Source organism: Lipophrys pholis (genome assembly GCF_963383615.2).
Source record: "Lipophrys pholis genome assembly, chromosome: 6".
Lineage (NCBI taxonomy): Eukaryota > Metazoa > Chordata > Actinopteri > Blenniiformes > Blenniidae > Lipophrys > Lipophrys pholis.
In genome coordinates, this window is record NC_137629.1 from 32,759,839 (window position 1) to 32,786,503 (window position 26,665).

Sequence of the window (26,665 nt, forward strand, 5' to 3'; positions counted from 1 at the left end):
TTTGCCTGTGAATGAAAATCCAGAATCTCACTTTTACAGACACATTGGATTTACACAACCTTCCATCGTCTGCACTGCTTGTCCAAACACACACACACACACACACACACACACACACACACACACACACACACACACACACACACACACACACTCAGGACGCTCAGGGAGAACATGCAAACCTTTTCCCACCACAGTGCAGAGCTGCAGTGAGGACAACAAGCTTCAAGTTGTTTTTTTCAGTTGTCACATTACAGAATAGAAACACTTTATTAATCCCAGAGCGACTTATTCCTTAATTTACGTCTTTATTAATGTTATTTAAGGTTTTTATTTCTTGTCTTTAATATCAGGGACCTTTATTTGTACATGTGCCACATAAATAAAGTTATTATTATTATTATTATTATTATTATTACTATAAAATAATGATAATAATAATAATAATAATAATAATAATAATAATAATGTATTTTCTGTTTCCTCTTTACCTGTTAGTCTCCTCCCCTCTCTCTCTCTCTCTCTCTCTCTCTCTCTCACACACACACACACACACACACACACACACACACACACACACACACACACACACACACACACACACACACACACAGCTCTCCCTCTCTCTCTCTCTTCAGTCTCTCGGTTGCTGCTCTCACGGTAACAGCTCCGCCCGCCTCTCCGGCTCTCGGCGGCTGTCTCCGGGTCTCTACCTGCTGCCGCCCCCCCCCCTCCCGGTCCCCCTCCCCGGTCCTCCTCCTCGCCCCCCCCCCCCCCCTGGTCCTCCTCCCCCCGCTCCCCCCTCTCTCGGTGCGGACATGCTCCCGGGGCTCCGGAGATGAGGCTCCGCAATGTCTCCTTCCTGACGGTCTTGTTGTTCGGGCTGTGCGGGCTGGTCTCTCTGTCCTGGTACACCGCCTTCAGCAGCTCCAGAGGTAAGACCCGGGCCGGGGGACCGGGGGACCAGGGGGGGCGGGGTGATGCACCCCGGGCTGAGGAGGAGGAGGAGCGGGAGGAGCTCTGCTGCAGCTTCGCTTTGTGTTTTTGTGATGTTGCAGGAAAAAAACAAAACAAAAATCCGTTGTTGATGTGAAGCTGCGGGTCTGGAGGTACAGAAAGAAGGGGTGCGCTTGATTTTACACCCCTCACATGCCAGCTGCAGGAGGAGGAGGAGGAGGAGGAGGCGATGATGTGAGAAGGGGGGGAGCGCTCGGTTTGTGGTGCATCACATGCCAGTTGAGGGGGGGTGAGGACGGTGCTCGTGCATGTGAGGGGGGGCTCCAGCAGTGAGGTAATGAAGGGAGCGCTCGGTTTGTCACGCGCTGCAGATCAGGACAGCAGGATGAATTATGGAGGGAGCAGGTGGGGAGGGGTTTCACCTTATTTCCCAGTTTTACTTTTAACTGACAGCGTTTCACTTAAGGTAATCAGGGGAGCGCTTGGTTTGTCATTCAAGACATACCTGCTGAGGGGGAGAGAAGAGGACTCGGGGTGCGTTAGATTTTTTTCTGCAGCTGTATTGTAACAAGGTCTCTGTGGATGTGAGTTCAAGTTCAGAGGGGTGGTGTAGTAACAGGAAGGGGTTGGTTTGATTTTATTACCATCACAGTTTGCGTCCAGGTCAGAAGATGCTCGAGGGTGTACTTGGCTTGTAGTGCCATTAATGTCATGACGGCAGACAGGAGCGCTTGATTTGTGGCGTACCGGTGACAAATGAACGCCTCATTATCTGGAGGAGCAGCAGGGGTTAGTGAGGCGTTGAGCTCTGAAACAATGAAACAAGCCTCCACTGGCCACTTCAGGTGAGGAGACGTTAAAGGGCGCGCTTGTTTTGTTGAGCATTCGATGCCAGGACACGAGTGACACAAGTCAGGTGAGGGGTTTGTTTGATTCAGTTGCATCTCTGCCATATCCTACACGCAACTTGAGATTCCAGGTTTTGGAATAATGAAGGGAGCGCTTGATTTGTGGGGTGAGGATTAATCTGGAGGACTGAACATGTGGGGGTTCGTTTGATTTTGTTCCAGCGAGAACTTGTCTTTTGCTCTGTGGATTTTAACCTCCAGTGCTCACAGTATGAGGTGCGCTTGGTTTTAGTTTGCCAGCGAAGAGAAGAGGTTGGTTTGATTTCATCATCACCACAATCTGTTCTGCAGGTCAGGAGGTGTTTAAAAAGGGGCGCTTGGTTCATTGTGCTCCAGATGACTCCAGGATGCAACTCTTAAGCATTGAGGTAACAATGAGTGCGCTTGTTTTGTGATGCTTCACACGCTCAGTTGGGATGTGGACAGAGGAGGGGTTAGTTTGGTTTTGGCATCCCTGCGGTGTGGAGACATGTGACATGCAGCTCCATGACAAGTAAATCAAAGGTGCGCTTGATTTTGTGAAACGTGAGGGTGATTATGCCGCTCGAGAGGTCAGCCTTGTACCCACTAAGAAAGGAGCGCTTGGTTTACGTGTGTAGATTAAGAGAAAATTGCTCAGAGAGTGAGAGTGGGGTTGGTTTGATTTTGTTGCAGTTCTTCATTGAATCACGGGAGCGCTTGTTTTATGAGCCAGATGAAAATGTTTTGGTTTATTCAGGTACTTTCAGGAGGAGGAGCGCTTGGTTTGCGCTGCATTTGAGATCATTTCTCGTGAGGCCGGTGCAGGGATTTTGCATTTGACAGTCAGTGGTCCAAAAGAAAGACGTGTACCACAGGAGCGCTTGATTCACATGTATGAGTTAGGATGTGGCACGGACAGAGGAAAGAGGGGTAAAATAACTATGAATCAAGGAGCGCTTGTTTTGAGTCACTGTGCATCTTGTGAGGTGAGCGAGATGGACAAAGGTGCGTTTCAATCTGTTGCAGCTACACCTCTGAAGTCGACGCTCCAGGTTGTGAAGTTCTCAAAGGAGCGCTTGTTTCGTATTGAGATGGTACACAATGAAAGGTAACAAGCGTACGAGAGACAAAGGTGTGTTTGATTTATGTTGTTATGATCTTTTGTACCAGATGAGGGCAAATGGTTTAAGGAGTGACTTTCTGGCAGGTGCGCTTGTTTTTTGCGTTGTGTACGAGCTTGTATCAGGTGTTTGGGTGGCGCTGGAACGGAGGATTTTGGACTCCATTTGGACGCTTTAGAGGTCAAAGGAGCGCTTGGTTTGTGATGCTTCTCGTTCCAGCTGATAAGCTTGAACGGTTCACTGAAACCCTCTTGGATGCTTGAAGGGAGCGCTTCATTTGCATACATCAACGAGGGGGATAGAGAGAGAAGAAGGTATAAATTATGGGAGCGCTTGTTTTGTACTCACATTGCATGCATGGAAAAGAGAGTTAAGGTTAAATGGAAAAAGAGGCGTTTGATTTCGTTGTAGCTAAAGGCTGTGAAGTTCATCAAGGAGCGCTTGTTTTACATTGTTGCAGGCGGGGCAGAATTCGAGTTTGTTTTCCGTATGTGGTCGCCACTCCTGGGGTCAAAGGAGCGCTTGTTTTGTGATCTCTGATTTGCCAGAGGACGCTGTGGATAACGGACGGGAGGGGATTAGTGCAGCTGCTCCAGCAGTCAGAAGAGGAGTGCAGTGAATGCCAGGCATGTGAACGGCGGGGTCTGAGTGGAGGAGGGAGATGAAATGGGATGCGTTTGATTTCGTTCTGGCTGCACCTCGAGGTCATGACGGGAGCGCTTGGTTTGTGCTCTGTTGGAGGTTGCGTCTGTTGGAGAGATGGGCGGGCGGTGTGGGAACAAAGGAATACGAGGACTTTCACTGAAGTTGGTGGAAGTGCTCTCGAGGTCAAAGGAGCGCTTGGTTTGATAGATGACCTGATAGATGAGATCATGGTTTGCATCTGTGGATGCAGGAGAGCCATGCCTGCTGAAGGGGGACGGGGTCTAAGGCGGAGGTGGAGGATATGAGTTGAGAAACAGTGTGAAGTTAAAGCTTCGGGTCAGGGAGCGCTTGTTTTGTAGTGACCCAGAGGCCAGTTTGACTCTTTAACCTCGGAGGTAACAAGGGGCGCGTTTGTTTTATTATTCTCCATATGCTCAATTAAAACGTGTTCAGTGTGACACACTGGAGGGGTTAGTTTGTTTTGTGCCACCCTGATGTCTGGTGCAGACTAAATTTGAAAGCCCAGGGTTTGGGTAAAGTGAGGGAGCGCTTGATTTATACCATGTGAAAAGTGAAATTGAAAATATGAGGAGTAGCAGATGAGATTTGCTAGATTTCTTTTATATATTTTTTGCTTTATTAATCCAGAGGTTAAATGAGGGTGCGCTTTATTTCATAGACAACACACGCCTGCGCTTGTGGACTGAGAAGGGTGTGAGAAAGGAGCGCTTGATTTTTTTCTGTTCATAAATGAAGGAAACCTTATGGGCAATGGAGGTGTGGTTGTTTTAGGAGCGCTTGGTTTGTGATTTGTCTCCCAGCAGGTGGGAACACGCTGCAGCTGTTGTGGAGTGGATGACATTTGGAGCGGGTGGGTTTCTGAGGTGAGGCGGGTGGTGCTTGAGCTTCATCGCAGCTGTTTTCTGTTCTCAGTCAGAGTCAAACATTTGAAAGTTTTTGCATCCATCTGCGTGACAAGTGTGCTTGTTTTGCACACCAGTGCTGCAGCTTCACATGTGGAGACTTTCTGTTTTGCAGGAAGCGCTGCGTTCAAGTGCAGTCGGGAAAAAAGAAAACCTCCACATGTCAGACATCAGAATCAGAATCTGTTCAATCCTGCAGGAAAGTCGTGTTTTTTTGTGGAAACATGAGGAGAGTTCATGTTTCTCTTCAACATAAACTCAATCTGACCCTCAGAAACTCAGACGACGGTTAAATGAGAATCACAGCCGGGTGGAGTTAAGCAGAAGGACCCTTTCACGTGGTTCGGGTGTGGACGAGTGGAGTTTGATGTGAGCGTGAACGAGGGTCGATCAACGAGGTCACGCCTGGTGCAGCTTCAGGTTTTACATCAGTTAGAGGAGGAAGATGCTCTATAATCTAGATGTTAGAGGAGGAAGATGCTCTATAATCTAGATGTTGGAGGAGGAAGATGCTCTATAATCTGATGGTAGAGGAGGAAGATGCTTTATAATCTGATGTTGGAGGAGGAAGATGCTCTATAATCTGATGTTAGAAGGGGAAGATGCTCTATAATTGGATGATAGAGGAGGAAGATGCTCTATAATCTGGATGTTGGGGAGGGAGATGCTCTATAATCTGGCTGTTGGAGAAGGGAGATGCTCTATAATCTGATGTTAGAAGGGGAAGATGCTCTATAATTGGATGATAGAGGAGGAAGATGCTTTATAATCTAGATGTTGGAGAAGGGAGATGCTCTATAATCTGGCTGTTGGAGAAGGGAGATGCTCTATAATTGGATGATAGAGGAGGAAGATGCTCTATAATCTAGATGTTGGAGGAGGAAGGTGCTCTATAATCTAGATGTTGGTGGAGTATGATGCTCTATAATCTAGATGTTAGAGGAGGAAGATGCTTTATTATTGGATGATAGAGGAGGGAGATGCTCTATAATCTGGATGTTAGAGGAGGAAGATGCTTTATTTGTGGATGATAGAGGAGGAAGATGCTCTATAATCTGGATGTTGGCGGAGGAAGATGCTCTATAATCTGATGTTAGAGGAGGAAGATGCTCTATAATCTGATGTTGGGGAGGAATATGCTCTATAATCTAGATGTTGGAGGAGGAAGATGCTCTATAATCTGATGTTAGAGGAGGAAGATGCTCTATAATCTAGATGTTGGAGGAGTACAATGCTCTATAATCTGATGTTGGAGGAGGAATATGCTCTATAATCTGATGTTAGAGGAGGAAGATGCTCTATAATCTAGCTGTTGGAGGGGGAGATGCTCTATAATCTAGCTGTTGGAGAAGGAAGATGCTCTATAATGTGGATGCTATCTTTTTGATTGTTTTTAGGCATAATTCTTTTATATATTTTTAATTCGATACTATCAAACATAATTTCTCTTTATTTATATTATCATTCAGATTGAGCATATGTTTTTATAACGAAGTCCAAAATCGGCCTAAATTGACTTTAATCCATCAATTTATTAAGAACATTAAATCTAATTCATGCATTTTATCCACATTAGTGTATTTTGATGTATTTCCCAGAAATGGTTGCATGAGACTCTTTTCATTAATACTTCCTGCCTGTTTTTTTGTCGCTTCTTGTAAATGTTTCTTTAATGATTTTTAATTGAGTGAATTTTAAGACGCTAATTAAAATGTGATTCTTCTCATTTATAAACTTTATTTTCTTGTTTGTCGCAATCGTTCAGCTTCACTTCAGTTTCTGCTCATTTATTCAAGTTCAACGTGTTTTATTTGAATCCTGCAGAAGAAAAGAGGAAATCTTTGACTGGAACTATCAGAGGAGGACTCACACACACACACACACACACACACACACACACACACACACACACACACACACACACACACACACACACACACACACACACACACACACACACACACACACACACACACACACACACACAGAGCACTCAGGATAGATTAGTTCAGTCAGAGGAGCTGCACACAGAAGGTGCGTTTGATTTATTCATCCCTCTGACTGCAGTGGTGATGATGTCACGTATCCAGTGCCTGGGGTCAGAGGTCACTGGCGCCTTCTGGTCGAACTCTCTGATTGGCTGTTTGTTGGATTAACCTGCTATTTTACACATTTTTCTGTTAAAAATCATCATTTATTCCTTTTTTGTTCGTCTGTTTGCAAATTTTTTTGGGCTTGAAAAGTTCCGACAGTTGCTCCTCGTTACACACACACACACACACACACACACACACACACACACACACACACACACACACACACACACACACACACACACACACACACTGCTGTCTTGCTCTTTTTATTTTTATTTTTTACATTAAGTACAGTTTCAAATGTGGGAGTACATTGGATAGTGTCACAAAAAGCCTGACTGGACGCAGTCGAGTCTTAAAATGTTATATTACAAAATAAGATGTTAAATTGCTGTTTTTTAGTACTTTTCCTATTCTAGATATATATTTCTGCAATATTAAAACTGACTTTGTTTTTGCTGATGACTTACTATAGCACATTCCGTGGCTTTATAAATGTAGATCATCGTTTCATAACACTCCAGGTTGAAGTTATCTTTCCTGTAAAGACTTAATTTAGGCATAATTCCTTTATGATTAAACAATAAATGACGTCAGGCTCTCTGCAACACGTTTATGCCACACGAGGAACTTCAGTTTGAAGTACAGAACCCGAGTAGTCCTACTTTATTAATCCATTCCTGGCTGGTATTCGGTTATTTACTTCATACATGAATTAAAAACTCCCTGAAACTTCAGCCCTTTTTCAGCTGAACCTGGAATGTGACTGACAAAGTGAAAATGAAACTATAAGAAGACGTAAGATCGTGTTTTTATGAGCTTGTTTCGGGAAATCCTCTGATTTCGGTGGAGTTTTCCTGGATTTCTGTAAAAGGAGAAGCGTATTGATCGTTTCTCTCTGTGCTTCACCTCCTCCTCTCATCCCTCCTTTCCTTTCCTCTGCTCGTTTCCTTCCCTTTCTTTTCTCACTTTCATAGTTTCTCTCACGAAACGTAAAGTTGTACTTTCACACGTAGAACTTTCCTTCCTCTTGTTTCCTAATATTTCTTCACTTCTTCTTCTGGATACTGCGAAAACATTTATTCTCACGGAGTAGAGTGAAAATAAACGAGTAAATGCAAAGTGATGGAGTGAAATTTATAAGAGCAGCGGAGCAGAACACGACTATAAAGAGTCTATAAAACTTTTACTGAGGACAGGAAACACATATAACTTTTTATTTTCTACATTTCTTCCCCACTAATAATACTCAGTCACACAGTGTGTGTGTGTGTGTGTGTGTGTGTGTGTGTGTGTGTGTGTGTGTGTGTGTGTGTGTGTGTGTGTGTGTGTGTGTGTTAGAAGTTGAGATTTCCTGCTCTATTTCTTTCGCCTCTACATTTCCACAGTCACTGGATGCAGTTTTAGTTTTTTTCCCCGCCTCGGCTCGAGGCGCTTCAGTAGATTTAAACAATTTATAATCAATATTTAGATGTGAATTAATTAATGCCACTTCGTTTCATATCTAATAAACAATCATTCCGAGTTGAGTTTGACTTCACGGTTGAGCAGAAACCCTGAAGGTGGAAGTTTACTGTGAAAAACCGGCGAAACAAAAAGTGTCTCTGCCGTCGCTGAGTGAAGGCCTCTTCATCCTCCATAAGAACAAGACGAAGGTTGGGCAGTGCGGGGTCCTGTCGAACAAAATGACGTCATTTCCTTCTTCCAGCTCCTTCTGGCCCAACAAATTAGTTTGGGCTGTACCAACCGCCCTGGCCGAACTATGTGGGAGCCGCACTGCCGAATCTTCTGCACTGCCGTGTGCTGCGCATGCGTGTTCTAGTTCTCTCATGACTATCGATAATATTTTAATCATATGTAGCTCGTAACAGCGCTCCTGTACGAGCGCCGCAGCTCGTTAAAATGTCGGAGTGCAGGCTGACGTGATGCACCTGAACGCATCACGAACAGCTGTCAGCTCCTGGAGTTAGAACTGGACTAACATCGCGCTCGGACAGAAACTTTTTTATAACTGAAACAGTTCAGAGGAATGTATTTCTGAAAGCTCTGGAGGCCAGAAATAAACTGTGCAGTTGAAAAGTTTAAACGCCGCTTCACAGACGTGTGGCTGCTGCAAGGGGGCGTGGCCTGCTGCGAGGGGGCGTGGTCTGTGGTGAGGGGGCGTGGCCTGCGAGTTCGGCAGCTTCTTATCGGAGTATGAACTGTCCTGCCGAAAAAGCTTTTTTTTTCTGCTGCTGGCTGACGTCACTGCCGAACTTTCTTCTTGTTCTTATGGGTTCAGACGGGAGGATGCAGGCGCCTTGAGCGGACGGCGCTTTCAAAACGTAAACGTGGAACGTTCCTCAAACAAAAACACAAAAACGGCACTCGAAACGTCGTGGTAGAAACGGGACCGCGCAGGACGGCGAACTTTCCCTATTTTCCACGAGTCCCTCTAGCGCCACCATCAGGTCAAACTTTATATTCACCTTCTAGTTTAGAACCAGAGTTCTGTGAAACCTTTTCCTCCTGCGCGCGTCGTTACAGCCCCGCTGGAGTCACAGTTTTTTTTTTAATTGTACCTCTGGAGTGTTTCAGGCTTTACAGTAAACACTCCTATCAATAGAGTTTAAATGTGATCAGCATTACTGCCGTGTGATGGTTTTATCGTTAGTTATGGGAGGTAATGGGATAGTTGTGTGTTAAACAGAGAGGCACTCAGATAGCCTGAGCTATCTGCTGCACACACACACACACACACACACACACACACACACACACACACACACACACACACACACACACACACACACACACGGGCGTCGGTGTGTTTCCTGGAGAGTCCAAGACGCCGTGAAGGGAGCTGATGAATATTTGATGGCAGCTCCTGCAGGTCGGGTTGCACTCAGGCTGAGAGGAAGTGTCTGAAGGACTCGCTGCAGAAGCAGCGGCCCGGCTCGCCGCGTTAAAACAAACAAAAGAAGAAGAAAAAAAAAACCGAAAAACTTTCTTAATTAACTGGAGGGGAACCGAAATGAGACGACAGAACAGACATCACACACCTGATCTGCTGATTTAATGAGAGCCTGATTATCATTCTTGATTCGGTCCTCGGACGGGACTTGGCGCTGGTGTGTGTGTTTGTGACACACTCCAGTTGTTTCACAAACATGTTCTCCTGTTAACAAGAGGCACACAGACAGTTTTTCTTCTCCCGCAGATTAAATCCTGATATTTAATAATAGATGTGTCAGTTGGTTCAAGGACGCGATAATGAATTCCGGCGTTTGGAGGAAAGATTCAGAGCGAAAAACACTGGAAGCTTCAGTTTACAGCAGGTGTGTTATTTTATCTGTTTCACCACTGTTTACACTCTGCATACGTCAAACTATGTCCTAAACATTAAACCTCCAACATGCTTCAAACAACAAACTCGACAAGAACTTCAGAAGAAGGAATTACAAGTCGAGTCTGGAAGTAACAGAAGCGTCTCTCGACGTCGGGCCATGTTCACGTTACGCTTCAAGTCACGGCAACGTCATTAAAAAAGATAAATAGAATTTAGTCAGCATTAGATCAGACGAGCCTATATTAGTACCAACAGGTGAGAAACTGCATGTGTGGCCACTAGTGGGCGCTGTTCGTTCGCTATAAACTTTAACACCGGGAGAACGAGGACGTTCTAGTGGACATGCCATGCCGTGTGTGTGGTTTCATTGCAAAAACAAACGACAGCACCCACTAGTGGCCCGGCATGCTCACTACATTGGTTTTTAAATGTTCCTCTTATAAATGCTGACTTTTTCTGAAACAAAAACACAAAACGTTCCGTCTTCACTAGAAACTTTGTTGTTTAAATGAGTTGTTCTATGCAGAATCCACTTCCTAAAGGTTCTCCAGCAGTACTACTCGTCCCCATACCTGGACTGACGTCCCAGAAGTGAAGACAGTCTGTCCTCTCTGTCCCTGGCTTGTTTCAGGTTTTAAAAAGTGTGTTGCTCCAAGCAGCCAATCAGAAATCAAACCCTATATAGTGTCATCGGGGGTTCAGCCAATTCCAATCAAGGTAGGCCCTCCCTTTGACTCCTCCCACAATTAGGCAGCTCTGCTCCGGCACATGGCACCACGAGAGGAAGTACTTCCTCCTCTTCCCAAGATGGGCATGTGTGGGCGGAGCCAGTCCAGCTCACACAGACACAGCAGATTCTGAATGTAGCTCCTATGATCCAATATTCAAATGGAGGAAAATCAAGGAGGAGCTAGAACCTTAGAATACTGAAGGTTTCTGGAGCGACCAGACCAGGAGGAGGAGGAGAACAGGAGGAGGTGAACAGGAGGAGGACAGGAGGAGGAGGAGAACAGGAGGAGGAGGTGAACAGGAGGAGGACAGGAGGAGGAGGTGAACAGGAGGAGGAGGAGGAGGAGGTGAACAGGAGGAGGAGGAGGAGGAGGTGAACAGGAGGAGGAGGAGAACAGGAGGAGGAGATGAACAGGAGGAGGAGGAGGAGGAGAACAGGAGGAGGAGGTGAACAGGAGGAACAGGAGGAGGAGGTGAACAGGAGGAGGAGGAGACCAGGAGGAGGAGATGAACAGGAGGAGGAGGAGGAGGAGAACAGGAGGAGGAGGTGAACAGGAGGAACAGGAGGAGGAGGAGAACAGGAGGAGGAGGAGAACAGGAGGAAGAGGAGAACAGGAGGAGGAGGAGAACTTTAATCGACATAAACTCCATCAGAAGCTCTGAAACTGGAAGACGTTTGTCTGCGTCTGTCCTCTTGGTCCTGCAGGAGCAGGAAGATCATGTGAACTCCACCAGAGAGTCGCTCCGATCCCAGAATCCACTCCTGTTTTTAGATCTCTGGGTGAAACGATTGGACGGTGGTTCCTCTGAGGGGATGAAGTGGTGAACGGCTGGGAAAGTGTTTGACCTGCTGCCTTTACCGTGTGACGCTGGGCTTGTTTTCGGCCGTGACCTTTGACCCCTTGCTCTTTGTTTCCCAGCCAGTCAGAGTTCAGGCGTTATTTAGCTCAACATTCTTCTCATTTTTTATGTCTTTTATTGCGTTAAGGTGTTGAACAGCTGCAGGTCGAAGCTTCTTAAGGAAGGAGTCACATGGAGGCCTGTGGTCCTCCAGTCCTCACACTCCAATGACAGTCGAAGCGCCGCGGTGGCTGCTGATGTGCCTGGCTTCAATTTTAGAGGATTCGAACGGAGGGAAAAGTTTATCGACCTTTTGAGGAGCTTGAAAGAAACTACAGAAAGTCGGATTGGAGCGAGTCGATGGCGTTGGTGCTCCTGTGGAGTGAAATCAATCCAGAGTGAAGAAGCAGCATGAAAAGACGGTAAAGTCTGCAAAAGTGCCCAAGAAAATAGAACAGGGAGCTGTGATGGTGGAAAATAAACCCTAACCCGGCTCCTTCTCATCCAGCATCGTGAAACAAACGAGAGGTTTGGTGAACGTGACCATGAAAGTTTTCTGTTTGACGGCTGAACTCTGAACGAACTGCTGAATCCGAGAGTCGCTGGTCGTCTTCTCACTGCGCCTTTCGCCTCTAAACGCCTCTGCTCTGGTTTCTGCTGTAATAATAGTTGTTGTTGGGTAAATTAGTAATTTAATAAATACAAACATTTTGATTTATTACCAGAATAATTTAGGGGATTAAAACTTTACCAGTGAATGTGAGATGAATATGTGTAAATGTGTTTGTCTTTATTACAATGAAAAATAACAAAAGGACCTGGAATCTTTTTCTTTTTTATTCTGCAACATCAAATCAATCAAATGAAGCAGATCATCTGTATGACTGATGTAGTTTCCTTCTTCTCCCTGTGCGTTCTGGGCTTTTCTCTCTATAGCTCCATTTGTAAAACCTGGTTGAAGTTCTTTGGTGACTGTGTGAGTCTTTCTGTTTGACTGTCGGGATAAACCCTGAATCCTCCGACAGTCTGCTGCTCTACTCCTCTGGATTCCTCCAGAAAAGCTGTGAAGATCTCAGAGCTTCTTCTGACGGCGGCTCACGTTTGTTTTCTCCACTATTGACGAGGAACTGAAGCAACAGAGAAACAAGAAACAATCTCATGTTTGTACGTCGAGCAGAAATGAGCTTTTAGCGTCAGCGACGGTGTGTTACACCAGTGAAAACTTCTATTTTCTGCTTTTAATGTCTCTAGAACAACTGTGAATATTTAAATCTCAGTGTAACTTTAGAGTCTTTACGTTTTCTCTACTATTAGACGTCAAGCAATAACGTTTCCTCTTTAACTTTAGGTAAAGAATGATGCAATCTCCAGTTAGAAATATACTAAACATACAGGATTTATGATCAAGAACAATATTTCTTCAATTAACAACCATTTAAAATCACAATAATGTGAATTCGTAGCCGTTTAACGTTTCAGTTTAGACGTCAGTATAAAGATGTTCTCACCAAGTGAAGAAATCTGGATATTAACTAAAGGCAGATCAGTATAAAATCTATTTAAACATAAAAGGAGGGAACAGAAAGAGATGAGAGGCGGCGATACAAAGTGGAAGGATATTTAGAGAGGAGGAGGAAGAGGAGGAGGAGGAAGAGGAGGTGACGGGGAGTCTCTGCACTGAATCAGATCGGCTTCCTCACACAGAGCGAACCATCTGTCTACCTGTGTGTGTGTGTGTGTGTGTGTGTGTGTGTGTGTGTGTGTGTGTGTGTGTGTGTGTGTGTGTGTGTGTGTGTGTGTGTGTGTGTGTGTGTGTGTGTGTGTGTGTGTGTGTGTGTGTGTGTGTGTGTGTGTGTGTGTGTGTGTGTGTGTGTGTGTGTGTGTGTGTGTGTGTGTGTGTGTGTGTGTGTGTGTGTGTGAACCTGGTTGCACACTAACCACGGAGGTTCTCATGTTGCTTTCGATAAAACGTGGAGGCTCCCATTGAAAGCTGAAGACATGGTAGTTTAGTAACTAGTAACTAGTAACTAGTATTCAGAGCTGAGTTTAGAGGAAATCTGCAGGAAACAACATGAGTCAATGTAACTTGCTGAAATGGCACGAAGACGTGACGTGTGTGTGTGTTTGCGCTTGTTGGCTAATGTGTGTGTGTGTTTCTGTGTGTGTATGTGCACGTGACTTCTATTAGTTCTTGTGTGTGTGTGTGTGTGGGGGGGGCTGGCGTGTGTATATTTGCACAAGTGTGGGTGTGTGTATTCATCTCTGCACAGTCACTGTAAATGAGTGTTGTGAGCATCAGGCAGGAGGAAGTGTGTACATTTAAACGCATGTGTGCACTTCAGTGTGTTCAGTATGTGTGTGCGTGTGTGTGTGTGTGTGTGTGTGTGTGTGTGTGTGTGTGTGTGTGTGTGTGTGTGTGTGTGTGTGTGTGTGTGTGTTACTGTAAAGGAGCGTCAGGCAGGAGGAAGTGTGTACAGTACATGAGTGTGACTCACTGTCATCAGATTAGTTGTTTTAATCTCAGTGTGTCGCTCGGCTGGGCCCAGTCGGCTCCATGGGCAGATCCAGTCCCGCCGCAGCGCCGCCGCAGCGCCCGGCAGTAAATTAGCGTTTCAGGAGGCGGCGAGAAGAAACACAAACATCTTGGAGGAGAAGCGACTAACAAGGTGAAGCCGCTGCGCCTCAAATCGAGTCTCTCAAATCTAATGATTGACTTTTTGGGGCGACTTGTTTAGTGAGGCGAGTCTCGACGGAGGGAGGGCGTTAACAGGGTTATGTCCCTGCAGTAACACACACACACACACACACACACACACACACACACACACAGTCTGAGCATCGTCGGGCCGCTCTGGGTTTGTGTTTCGAGCAGAAAACCAACATAAAAACACCCAAACTCTCCCCCAGTCTTTGTTTTCGTGCTCCGGCTCCTGGTTCGCCTCCTCCTGGGCAGAGATTAGTGAAGAACTGCTGGACGCACATTAAAGCTGCTCCCTGGAGAAATACCACAACCAGACACAAAATAATCCAGAGCAGGAGAGGACGCCATCAGCTTCACTGCTTCTTGGCTTTAATCACTTGTTTTGAACCGATTTCTGACGCGAGTTTGATTCCCCCAGCGGAGCGGTCGCTGCTGAGCACGACCTTTGACCTCCGTCCTCGTAAATGTGACCGCTCGCCGCGTCCCAGAATCGGGAACGGTCAGTGTGGAGAAGCGATGCGAGTCTTAAGTTCAGTTTAACTTTGCAGACGACAGAGTGAGAAAGCAGAGAGCGAGATTATTCACGCCAAGTTCAACAAAAAGGGATGTTTTGTGAAAATGATTGGAGCGCCAACAAATCGACCAGGACGTTTTTTGTGTGAACAGAAAAAGATTAAAACTACAACCTCCAGGAAGACGTCGACTGATAAGATAAGAAAGAAGAAGCAACTTGACCACAATGAGACGTTGAGACAAAAATCCTCAGCAGCACTTTTCAGACATGAGGAGCTTTACGAGGAATCAATAAAACAATAAAAAGGTTTGGATGACCGCACACATCCCATAAATCACTCCCAACAAACCGCTCAGGTGTCTGTCGTCTCTCGCATCGTCCCTCCTCTTCGCCTGGGCTCCGTTTCCATGGCAGCGGGGCCCAAAGAAAAGGGGGGGGGGGGGGGCGGAGCCTCGGTTATTATCGCCCAGGTGACGTCATCTGGAGAGAAGCTGATGGAGCTCAAGAGGAATGTGAGCGAGAGTCGGTGGGACAAACATGGTGTCTATTTATAGAGCGCAGACCCCCGAAGGGGACACACACACACACACACACACACACACACACACACACACACTGGGTAAATGCCGGCCGTCCTCTGGCCTCTGGGTCAAACAGCCAAGCTCTGTTTGTGTTTTTGTAAAAGACGGTGCCTCTGAGGGTTCAGGAGCTCCACACAGACGTGTGTGATGAAAACAACACGTGAGCTTCGGTCCTCTCTCGCCGGAGGCTTTAACCCTCCTCGGTCTCTATTAACCGACACAACTGACCAGGTTTACGAAGCTTCTTCTGGCTTCCATGGTTCAGGGGCCTCACGTTGCCTCGATTGACTTCAGTGAGGAGAAAAACCAGCCTCATACCTGTAAACTCTCTTTCTCACAGAGAGTGGATCAGGTATATCAACACTTGCATCTGGAGATGGAGAAAAAAAAAATTTGATTTCTATTTATTTTTAAAGTTTAGGACACGCGGGTGTGCGTTATGAGATGTACAGTTTAGTCCAGAAAATACGGTAGTTCTACGCTCCACTGTTTCCGTTAAAGGAACAGAAACGGGTAGAAGAGGATTCGGATGGCGGCGGCGCTGCGCTGAAACCTGACGACGGTCTGCAGACCCGCCGAGGACGAGGTGTTGTGGTTAATTGGTTGGTATTTCAGTTTCCCTCCAGATGTGGCCCCTCGCTCTGTAAATGCCCTCTTTGTGAGGGAGGCAGCCTCAAGTCTGTTCCCACAAACCCTGTCATTCACAAGCTGCTACCTGACTCCATTCACCTCCACCTCCCAGGAGGCGGAGGAGGAGGAGGCTACGTCTGGGCCTCCGCATCCACTCAGTCTGTGTTCAGATCCGTCTGCATGAACAGCAGCAAACAAACCCATGTAAATCACCGCCTTTTTACGGCTCTTCTAATTCACTTGTGTTTTGAACAACGTTTACTGCAGGTTTTTCTTCCCTCCTCGTCAGAGTCTCACTCATCAGCCTCAAACTGACCCTTTAATATTTCAATTTTCCACCTGAGTGAGTTCACAGCTCCACAAACTGACGGCGAGCGGGGGATGGAACACAGCACAGGAGCAGCCGGGCTGAAGAAAACGCCCGCGTTTGGACTTTTACTGCATAGTTGGACGCTTTTCTTTAGAAATCATTAACATCTCCCTCATGTTATTTTTTAACGATTCAGACATACAAACTTTGGACTCTTCTTGCTTTGTCGAGTGCATTTTTGCAGGAATAACACCTAGAATGATATAAATGGTCATAACAATTGGAGCAAGAGTCTCATGTTGGGTTGAAGGCTGAGAACTAACCAATAAACAAACACTGAGTCTCATTAAAACTGCTGCATCCACACTGACCAAGGATTATCATAGTTATAATCTGTATGCACATGTATTCATACCAACATGTATGTACATATTTCTTATGTCTACATGGGGGCTTGTATAACCATAGTATGACTAAAAGCTCCTCCTGGTACTGCTGCTGGATTTCCCAGTCCAATGCACTGCCACTTAACAACCTGTAGGAACTCGTTTACTTCAAAAACGGCATTACGATTACCAGGAACTCACTAAACACTCTCAATTCAAACTGTATGATGCTCTAGTTTCATCAAATTGCTGCGTGAATGTTAATCCAGAAACCCTTCACAGTAATCTACTTAAGTTAATGTAAAAGCACTTTACAGTCACGACAATCAGCAATCGCAATCCCAGCCTTCTCCTTCATGTCCCGTTTTGAAAACTGTCCGTCTACATTGAAACGCAGAAACACAGTGAACGGTGTAGTTCGCATGTTGGGCCACGGGTTGGCGCTGTTGCTTGTTTTTGGAATGAAACCACACGCGTGTGTACAACGAACAAGAATTCTTACTTAAAAGTAGATATCCTCTACTTGTAGACTGAATTTATGCAGCCTATTGATAATGCAGTTAAATGAGGTTAAATACTTGCCTTTGTATAAGTACTTTGTAGTAATATTCGATTAGAAAGCGGCATGACTGGATACCTGAGTGCACCTCTGTGTTGTTCATAATTGGACTATGTTTTAACTGGAAAGCGTCACGTAAGTAGTAACTCATCCTTTAGTGGCTGTAACTTCAGGCAGATTTAAATTTGAATGCGATTTCCATTATTTGATGAAATGAGGGTGGGGCTCTCTTGACGTATTCCCCCGGCCATGCGTTCATACCGGAAATAAAGTCTCTGTCCATTACACAACTCCCTTATTACATTCACATCAAACTCGATTAAATCAGATTAGATCTGGGGGTGGGGCTGCCAGCCAACATGGCCGCTCTGCTCTAATCAGAATTACATTGCTGGCGCTGCGCTGGTTTCACATCACTAGATTCACTTTGACAGACCAAACAAGTGGCAGATAATCAGGCAGCCACCCTGAATCCAGACCAGACCGGAGTCCTGACACACCTGATGGGATCAGATCAGTGCAGCTTCTTAACTCCACACTGTCGCACATCTGGACACACAGAGGCCCTGAGGCACAAACCAAATAATCACTATCATTTGCATCTTATAATACAGAAGCACAAACTACGGCAATACTTTGGTCCAGGGGATGGCGTCCCTCCGAGGACCCCAGAGGATCATGTGCTTGACTTCCTGTAACTTTATAAACCTTTATGTGCTAAACCTTCCAATCAGGGTCCGTGAAACCTTCTTAACCCTCCTAAGAAAGCCTATATATTTTGATGTTACAGCAGTAGAACTGTTTTAAAATGTGCAACACGTGAGTGCTACTTCTTCCTTCCAGGATCTTGGTTTGAATTTCTTGTAAAACCTTAAGAGGAAAGATGACATGCAGATAAAAAAATACATTCTCGCTGGACTTCCTGCAGAGATTATATCTGTCGTTTGGTCTGGGAGCAGCTTGGGGTTTCCCCAGAAGAGCTGGCGGAAGTGGCAGGGGAGAGAAATATCTGGGCTCCACTGCCACCGAGACCCCATACAGACTCCGAGGAAATGAAGATGGGTGGATTTGCATGTTCAAAATTCTCCAGGAGTTCTTGCTGTGAGATGTCGCCATGGATTACGAGGGTTAAGAATTCCTGAACGGCTTTGAAAATATCAGTCCTGAGAAGAGACCCTCATAAAGGAACGCTGAATACTCTCTGCTTGTCTAAAAGGAGCTAATCCAGGAACGGCCTCATGGGATTATTCAGTAAGCCCCCAAAGGTTTGGATTTGCCTTTTAAAGGTTTAACGTAATTTATAAAACACATTCAAATACAACGATCTCATAACAAGCCCCACGTTAGTCAGGACTTTAAGAGTTGTCACTTCCTGAATGTCCAAAGACTCTTTGATTGAATCTCTTATAACTTCTGAGCATCGAAGCAGGTTAAACCTGCCGTAATCCCAGGTTCTCTAACGTCACACACTCGCACACTGATGAGTGAATTGAGAGGATTTTTCTTAGGGGAGAACTAAAATACTGACAATAAACAACAGAATCTTTCCTCGGACATCTGGTTCCTTTGGCTCATATTGGAACTCTCTCATGAGCTGTCAAAGCCCCTGAAAAGGACTGAGAAAGGACCCTCATTAGGACCACTGTCAACAGATATTAACACTACAATGCCATTACAATAACAAAACAATAAGAGTGGAATCATAATACAATCCCAAAACTATTTGCACATCCAAAGTACTGCTTTGTGCCAGATGAAACAGCTCCAGTACTTTTGAAAGAAGTGTAATCTTCAGATAAATTTCCCACCAGTCAACATGCCAGAGAGCATCTTGAATGTGGAAGTTGGAACATCCTGAGGACCTTCTGGAAGCTTCCTGGGAACATCTGGTCACATCAGTGGGAGTTTGAGAACTCCAGAGTGTCTCATTCAGAAAAGCCCCAAATTCATAACAAGAGCCCGTTACTATGTGGGAATCGAACCTGTGACCCCGCCAGTGCAGGACACACAGGAAGACGGAGGGGTGTGTACTGTAGTAAAGTATTGGGTCGCACAGACGCCCCAAGGAATGGGCCGATTGGCTGACGGAGATAAGAGTCTTGTTACCACGTCAACGGCTGAGTGCCCTGTCTGTCAAGCGTCTGTTCCCACGGTAACAAAAGCCCCCCAACAACCCCCCCCACCCCCACCACCACCACCCCCCACCCCTCCAAATACACACACACACAAACTCATTTCAAAGAGATGGGAAAGTTTCCAGTTTCCACTCTGTGTGTGTGTGTGTGTGTGTGTGTGTGTGTGTGTGTGTGTGTGTGTGTGTGTGTGTGTGTGTGTGTGTGTGTGTGTGTGTGTGTGTGTGTGTGTGTGTGTGTGTGTGTGTGTGTGTGTGTGTGTGTGTGTGTGTGTGTGTGTGTGTGTGTGTGCTGGCCCACTCGTCTTCCTATCTCTGAGAGGACAATCACTTTGCTGTGGCATTAGAAGCTGAAGTCTCTTCACCTCCGTCCGATTGGGTCCAAGTCGATTCTCAAGTTTTTAAAAAATCAACCCAAAGTCAGGGTTTGTTTTCAGGCTAAGTTTAGACTCAAGTCCCAGTTTGGGAAGCAAATTGAAAATCAGAGCCTCCCAAGAGATTTTACGTCAGAATCTTGGATCAAAGTCAAGTGAGGCTCTGCAGACCAAGTTCACGTGAGGACTTTAGTTACTTTGGACCAAATCCAAGTAAATTCTAAATGTTTTAAATCTCAAGGGCTGTTTAAAGTCGAGATCAAATGTTTGCAAGGTTAGTCCATTTCAAGAGTTTATGACTAAGTCAAAGATCAAGTCTCGGGTTTTTATGAACCAAGTTTGAGTGACACGTTCAGTTCGGATTCCAGTAGAAACAACAAAATCCTGGTCGAGCTTCAAATTCTTTTAAAATTCTATATCTTTTTTGTCATAACTTGTTATACAAGTTATATATTTTATTTACAAGTTAAATTTGAATCAGAATTCTTAAGACCTACGACTCCAACTGAACATTTTAGGAGTAACTCGACTGTAAAGTCTAAACCAATAGTAAAAGTTGAACATATTAAAACTCTTTCAAGCTCCAGATTTTCAAGGACAGACAACCGGGCCTTTTCTGGCTTCGGTTGTAAGGCGAGCGGGACGGTGTCATTTCTCAGGCAGGGTTGTAAATCTGGAAGAAGATATTGTGGGATAGATAATGTCACTTTATACATGCAGTTCATTCAAAGTGTAGTATTAGCAGCAGGGGGGGATGGTGAGTACCTTCAAGGTTCTGTCGGTGCCGCGTTCTCAAACTGACAAGATAAAATGTGGATTTTTTTCCTTCTCACACAAACTGCTGTTGCTGCATGTGTGTGGAACATCTGGAAGGAACAGGCCGTTAAAGTGTTTGAACAAAGTGAGAGGTTAGTGAGAGCGCCCACTGTTAAACACACACACACACACACACACACACACACACACACACACACACGCACACACACACACTGCTGCCTTGTTTAAAGAGAAGTGATACTCGAGCTGAGTGAGTGAGAACAGAGTGCTCAGTGTAAAGTCCACTCACTGAGCCTGATGGCAAAACACACACGCACCCACACACACACACACACGCACACACACACACACACACACACACACACACGCACACGCACACGCACACACAAACACACACTCTAAAGCTTGACCCAGTTGTATCTTTGGCTGTTAATTCCCGTATTCACCCTTGAAAACATGTCGACTGGTGAGGGGCATTATGCGATAAAGACCCCCCGAATGTAGGTCGGTCCCCATAAATGCGGTGTGCTCCCAGTTTTTGGGCCCAACAAAGTGATGAATACAAGTACACACACACACACACACACACACACACACACACACACACACACACACACACACACACACTCACACAGTTCCCATTGACATAAATCATTTCCAAGCCCCTGATGGGGACCCTAACCTTCACAACTAAGCACAGAAACCTAATCCGGTCCCTCCTCCTTAAACTAAGCCCAATTGTATTGTTGGCTATAAAACCCCATGGTCACCCTGAACATCTGAACCGGTGAGGGGGGCAGAATTCTGAATGTCTGACCCTCCAACTTGGGTCAGGCCACTGTAATGTGGTGAGGAACACAAGAATACATATAAACACAAATACCAGTACAAGAGTAGTTGTTGGTCCAACTCACTAACCTACTGCATCGTAAAGGACAATATTGTAGTTTTTCACCTCCCTTGCAGTTGTTTTGAATATTTTTTTGGAGATGTCCAGCTTTTCGGTCGTAGTTGTTCTGGTGGTCTTTTGCAATCCGTCTGTATGTCTGTGGAGTTGTTGGGTCTTTCAATTCCAGTGGTTCTGCAGTTTTTTTTAAAGGATTGATGGATCTCCTCAGAATCAATGTGGGTCATGTCCTGCACTGACATTATGTCTTTTTTTGTACATATGTGTCATGTTTTACATGACGTTTGCATTTTTGTTGTTGCTCTGGGTATTTCTGGTCGTCACATTTTACTAGTTTTGCATAAAGGCTTGGAGGACACACACACACACACACACACACACACACACACACACACACACACACACACACACACACACACGGTCTATTTACATTTTCTGGAAGAGTTCACGAGTGGAAATTCATGGAAGCAAATCTCCAGCCATCAAACTTTAATCAATGGACTCTGTGTCATCGACTGTAAACAGGAAATGCTTGGAACAACAACAGTGAAATCAAATAACATCTGATTCTTCTCTACTTTATATATTTAGAAAGAGTTTTAAAAACTGAGTTTATCAACCATGGAAAAGGGGAAAAAGAAATCGGGGAAATAAAATTCAGCTACGAGTAAAATAAGCATAAAGTATAACCTGGAGACCTGCAATAAGCACAACAGTGAATAACAAAATATTAAAATATTGAATAAAACCTAAATGGAAAACGGACATAGAATCAATAACACACAAACCTCTGTGTGTGCTGGATTTATTCAGTACAAGTCTTTTCAGTATCACAGTAATACACACGTGATCAAACATATCTTAGATTATATAATATTTTTCTTTAGCGGTCCTTTTGGAAGGATGTACTAAAATTGAGGACCCAGACAGGATCCCTGAGGAACTCCAAACAGGAATGAAACTAACAAAAAAAACCACAAAACTCAGTGTTAAAGTAAAAACACGTGTTAATACACGTCCAAAGTATTAGACAAGTTTTTCCACGCACACAGAACTTGTAGAATTGACAAATAAAAATTGTGAGCGACTGATTAGTGTGAAGCACCTTGTATGAAAAGTGCTATATAAATACACGGACGCACAAAACACGATGAAAGTTTTCTGTTTTCTCTGGAAAACATTTTAGTGTAAACAAGGTCTAAGTTACTAACAGTATCTTTGTAATCAGTTACTATCCTCCGACTTTGAGATCTAACTGTCGTTCACTGCTCAGCCTGGGCTCAATGCAGGAATGTTAATCATAGATTCCATTCATGTTGTAAGTACAGATATATCAATGCTCAGGGGATCCGGGTCTTAATATCACAGCGTTACAGCCGGTGAATCGATCTGATTAGAATTCATTCACTCTGGATAGCGCGATGTTAACTGCCACGTGTTCGATAATTAGTGAACATCAGGACGGATGGTGCGTGTGAGGAAGAGGAGGAGGAAGAGGAGGAGGAGGAGGAGAGGGATCGTCACCGTGGTAACCGCAGCCCATCGACCGCCTGACTGTCGGGTCGGGAACAGGTCAAGCAGTTTAGAGATTCAACAAACCACAAGAAGCGACTTTTGAGCTCTGAGCGCGGCGCAGCTTCTTCTTCTACTGCTTCTATCGCCGCGCTGCTTTCTGACATTTCCTTCTTCGCTTCCTGCTCCTCAGTATTGGATTTGAAACTTTTAAAAGTTTTTTTTACTTCGCGTATTTTTACAGTTCCTTTGAGGCTCTTTGGAATTCTTTTACAATCGTTGAGCTTCTCTGTGATTGTTTTCTGTCTGGAGTTGTTTTCTAATTGTTTTGCTTCTTTCTCGTCGTCATTCTGATGCTGATTCTACCTCTTTTCTACACTGGTTCTAGATTTGAGGTCTTTTCTGGAGCGTTTACACTGGTTCAGTTTGTTGTTTGAAGTGGTTTACCACTTCTTTCTACCTGATTTCTGCACGACTGAATTTGTTCTTTCGGACTGTGTCAACACTAGTTTGTAGATTGATCTGTATTTCACAGCATTTTGTCATTTTGTGGCTCTACTTTCTTCCTCGGAATTGTTTTCTGTCTTTCAATTTCCTTTCTGCATTATTTTTTACTAGTTTTGCATCTTTTTGATGCTTATTTCTGCCTCTGTAGTTGTTCGGCGAGTCTTTGTAGTTGTTTTTTCCTCGTCCCGTAGTTGTATTCTGACTGTTTGCAGTTGTTTTACATGCTCATTCTTTTGTCTCTCTCTGTTGTTCAGTTGTTTTGTCTCCTTTGGCCTTTTTGTCGTCACTTCACGTAGAATCTGTAATTGCACAACCATTGATTTCCCCCCAAAGAGCCTCAGCGGCTCTAAACATGAGAAGACTTTCTGCCTAAGCGAGTTTTTTTTCTAGGTGTATATCATGCGTTATTATTCCAATTATGAAAATGAAGAGTGTTCGTGACATGTGGCTTTCAAAAGTAAAGGTCAGTGCGCACGTCAAATTAAAATGTGCATTAGCATACAGAGTGCTGACCTCATGAGCTTTTAAAAGCAGCTTGCAGACAGCGCCTGAGTGCATCTTCTGACATTAATTATTTACTGGGTGTATTAACTTAAGCACGACGTGTTCTGCAGAGTCTGCACTTCAACAAGAGCTTCAATATGTTTCACACATTCACACACACACACACACACACATGCAGATATTACACCTGAGGTACCAACAGCAAGCTGCTGAGGATCCAGAACTGAACAGTGAAAAGGAATTGACAGGTTTCTCACTCGTGTTTTTGGATCGTTAACACTGGTTTTCTAACCGGCGCCGACACCGTTTTCTCACTGGGTTCCCACAGGTTTGGACTGTTTACGTTTCTAAATGGTTTGTTTGTGTTGTGCTGTGTTTCCACTGAGTTTGGAGTGTTTACACCGGTTCTTAGTTCTTTTCTGGAGGCTTACACTGGTATTAATCTCTTTACTGCAGTGTTTTCCTTCATTTTTTGCTGTTTTGAAGTGTTTTCATTTGTTTTTCTCTCGTTCTTTCAGTGGTTCCACTGGTTTCTAGCTGTTCTCTGGAGTGTTTCTACTTGTTATTTAGCTCGTCAGTAGTACTTGCACTGCTTCCAGTTTTCTTGGTTCTGTTTACACTGGTTCATAACCACTTTGTTGAGCATTGAACTGCTTTTTCACTCATTCCTGCACTGTGTTTACACTGATTTTGGATTATGGCTCTACTGCCTTCTAGCTAGATTTCTGGTTTTGTTTCCGCTGCCTTTTTTTTTATATTTTGTGAACTTTGTTGTTCAGACTGGTCTGGAATGTTTTCTAACAGTTCTACTGACATTTTACTCTGGTTTGTTCTGTGGACTGGATCTGTAGCTGGATTCTGTTCTGGGACTTTGGTGTCTCTTTGATAGTTTTGGAGCCTTTATGTGTTCTTCCTCCTCTTCTTCTTCTTTTTCTTCTTCTTCTTTTGGGTTTAACGGCAGTTTGCATCCATAAAGTTGCATTACCGCCATCTGTTGATTCTATAAACATTGTTTCCCATCGCTCTCGTCGTCCCTGATGACTGTTTCTCTCTCTCTCTCTTATTAGCAGCTTTTTTTAATCCCTGATGACTGTTTCTATCTCCATCTCTTATTAGCAGCTTTTTTTTTATCCCTGATGACTGTTTCTCTCTCCATCTCTTATTAGCAGCTTTTTTTTATCCCTGATGACTGTTTCTCTCTCTCTCTCTTATTAGCAGCTTTTTTTTTTATCCCTGATGACTGTTTCTCTCTCCATCTCTTATTAGCAGCTTTTTTTTATCCCTGATGACTGTTTCTCTCTCTCTCTCTTATTAGCAGCTTTTTTTTTTATCCCTGATGACTGTTTCTCTCTCCATCTCTTATTAGCAGCTTTTTTTTTTTTTATATCCCTGATGACTGTTTCCTTTCTTTTTGTTCTTCACTTGTGTTCAATGGCAGTTGGCACCTGTGAAGTTGCACTACCAGCATCTGCTGGTTCCAGCGAGTCCATAAACTTTTCGCCGCTCGAAAAAAAAAGAAGAAAGAAAGAGAGAAAGAAAGAGAGAAAGAAAGCGACATCACTTGTCATTTCATGTCATTTTGCTGTTTTTCTGCATCAGTTTGAAGCCTCGTGTCTTTTTGCAGTCATTTTTCCAGAGGTTCTGAGTCTTTTACGTTGGTTTGTGCTCTTGGCTGGGGGAGGAGGTTCTGGGCTGCGACCTGCAGGTCTCCTCCGGGCTGCAGGCGTTAATGAGAAGCCAGCAGGTCACATGTCACATAATGAGAGGCGAGGGATGCGGGACCACGGCCGGGACGTGGGAACAGAGCCGAGGAAGGCCTCGTGTGGTAGAGACAGGAAGCCGCCGGGCCGCGGCGTGTTGATCCTGGATCACTTTGCCTGTCTACAACACTGGACACACTGCGGCGCCTGAACGCCGCGTGGAAAGAACCTCATCGAATCTACACTCGTAAACGCTGTTATTTCTTAAAGGCTCTTTCACATCAGTTTGAAGCTCTTCCAGTGATCTAAGATTGTGAGGAATTCTTTATTTGTCTCTCTTCAGAGCTTTTCTACGTCTTTGCTTCAAATTTTGTCCTAAATTTGAGCTTTTATAATCATTTCGTGTCCATGGACCCACTTCAGATTTTTATTTTTTTTTGCATCTTTTACTTGTGATTTGAATAATTTTGCATCTGTTTGCATTTGTTTCTTTTCAGTTGTGGCTCAAGTTCTGAGTTTTCACTCATTTTTTGGCAGCGTGCTTTTAAAGCTTTTGAAATCTTCATGTCATAAAGGTTTTTTTTTTACCTGTTTGTTCATTAGACATGTTAAATGTCTTTTAGGCTGAATGTGTGTGTTCCTACAGTTGCTTTGTGTCCCTGAGCTTTCTATATTTATGTACTTATTTGAGCAAGTCTCATCTGTTTCTACTAATTTTGTGATTATCTGGGGTCTCTGAGCAGTATTGAGTTATTTTTATTTCCATTTTCTGTCTGTCTGAAGTGCAATCTGGTTTATATGTATTTATTTAATGACTTGAGAAACACATTTGCTGCATTAATCAAAAGATCCTTTCAGACGGCAGGTTAGAAATCTGAGCGTTATCAATATTTATTGAGCTTTAACTTAACAGAAGAGATGCTGCTGTGTGGATTCTTTATTTAAAAATATAAAAACCCCTTTGCTTCTCACTATTTGGACACTCTCAGTGAATTCTCATGTGTCTGCTAAATTAGCACGGATGCTCAAGACAAAGCAGCCGAAAGTGTGTGTGTGGGAGGAAG

The 26,665-nt window shown here is 44.4% G+C and overlaps 1 protein-coding gene across 1 annotated transcript in view; it reads left to right on the forward strand.

The window, feature by feature from the left end:
• Window positions 1-838: 838 nt before the first annotated feature.
• The window catches only part of mgat4b (alpha-1,3-mannosyl-glycoprotein 4-beta-N-acetylglucosaminyltransferase B), a gene marked incomplete at its 5' end in the record, with an annotated part of 67,256 nt that continues 41,429 nt past the window's right edge, over window positions 839-26,665 (forward strand). The window contains one exon of the mRNA XM_080465547.1: window positions 839-935. Within this exon, the coding sequence (XP_080321673.1) occupies window positions 839-935 (97 nt within the window). The remainder of the gene's footprint in view (window positions 936-26,665) is intronic.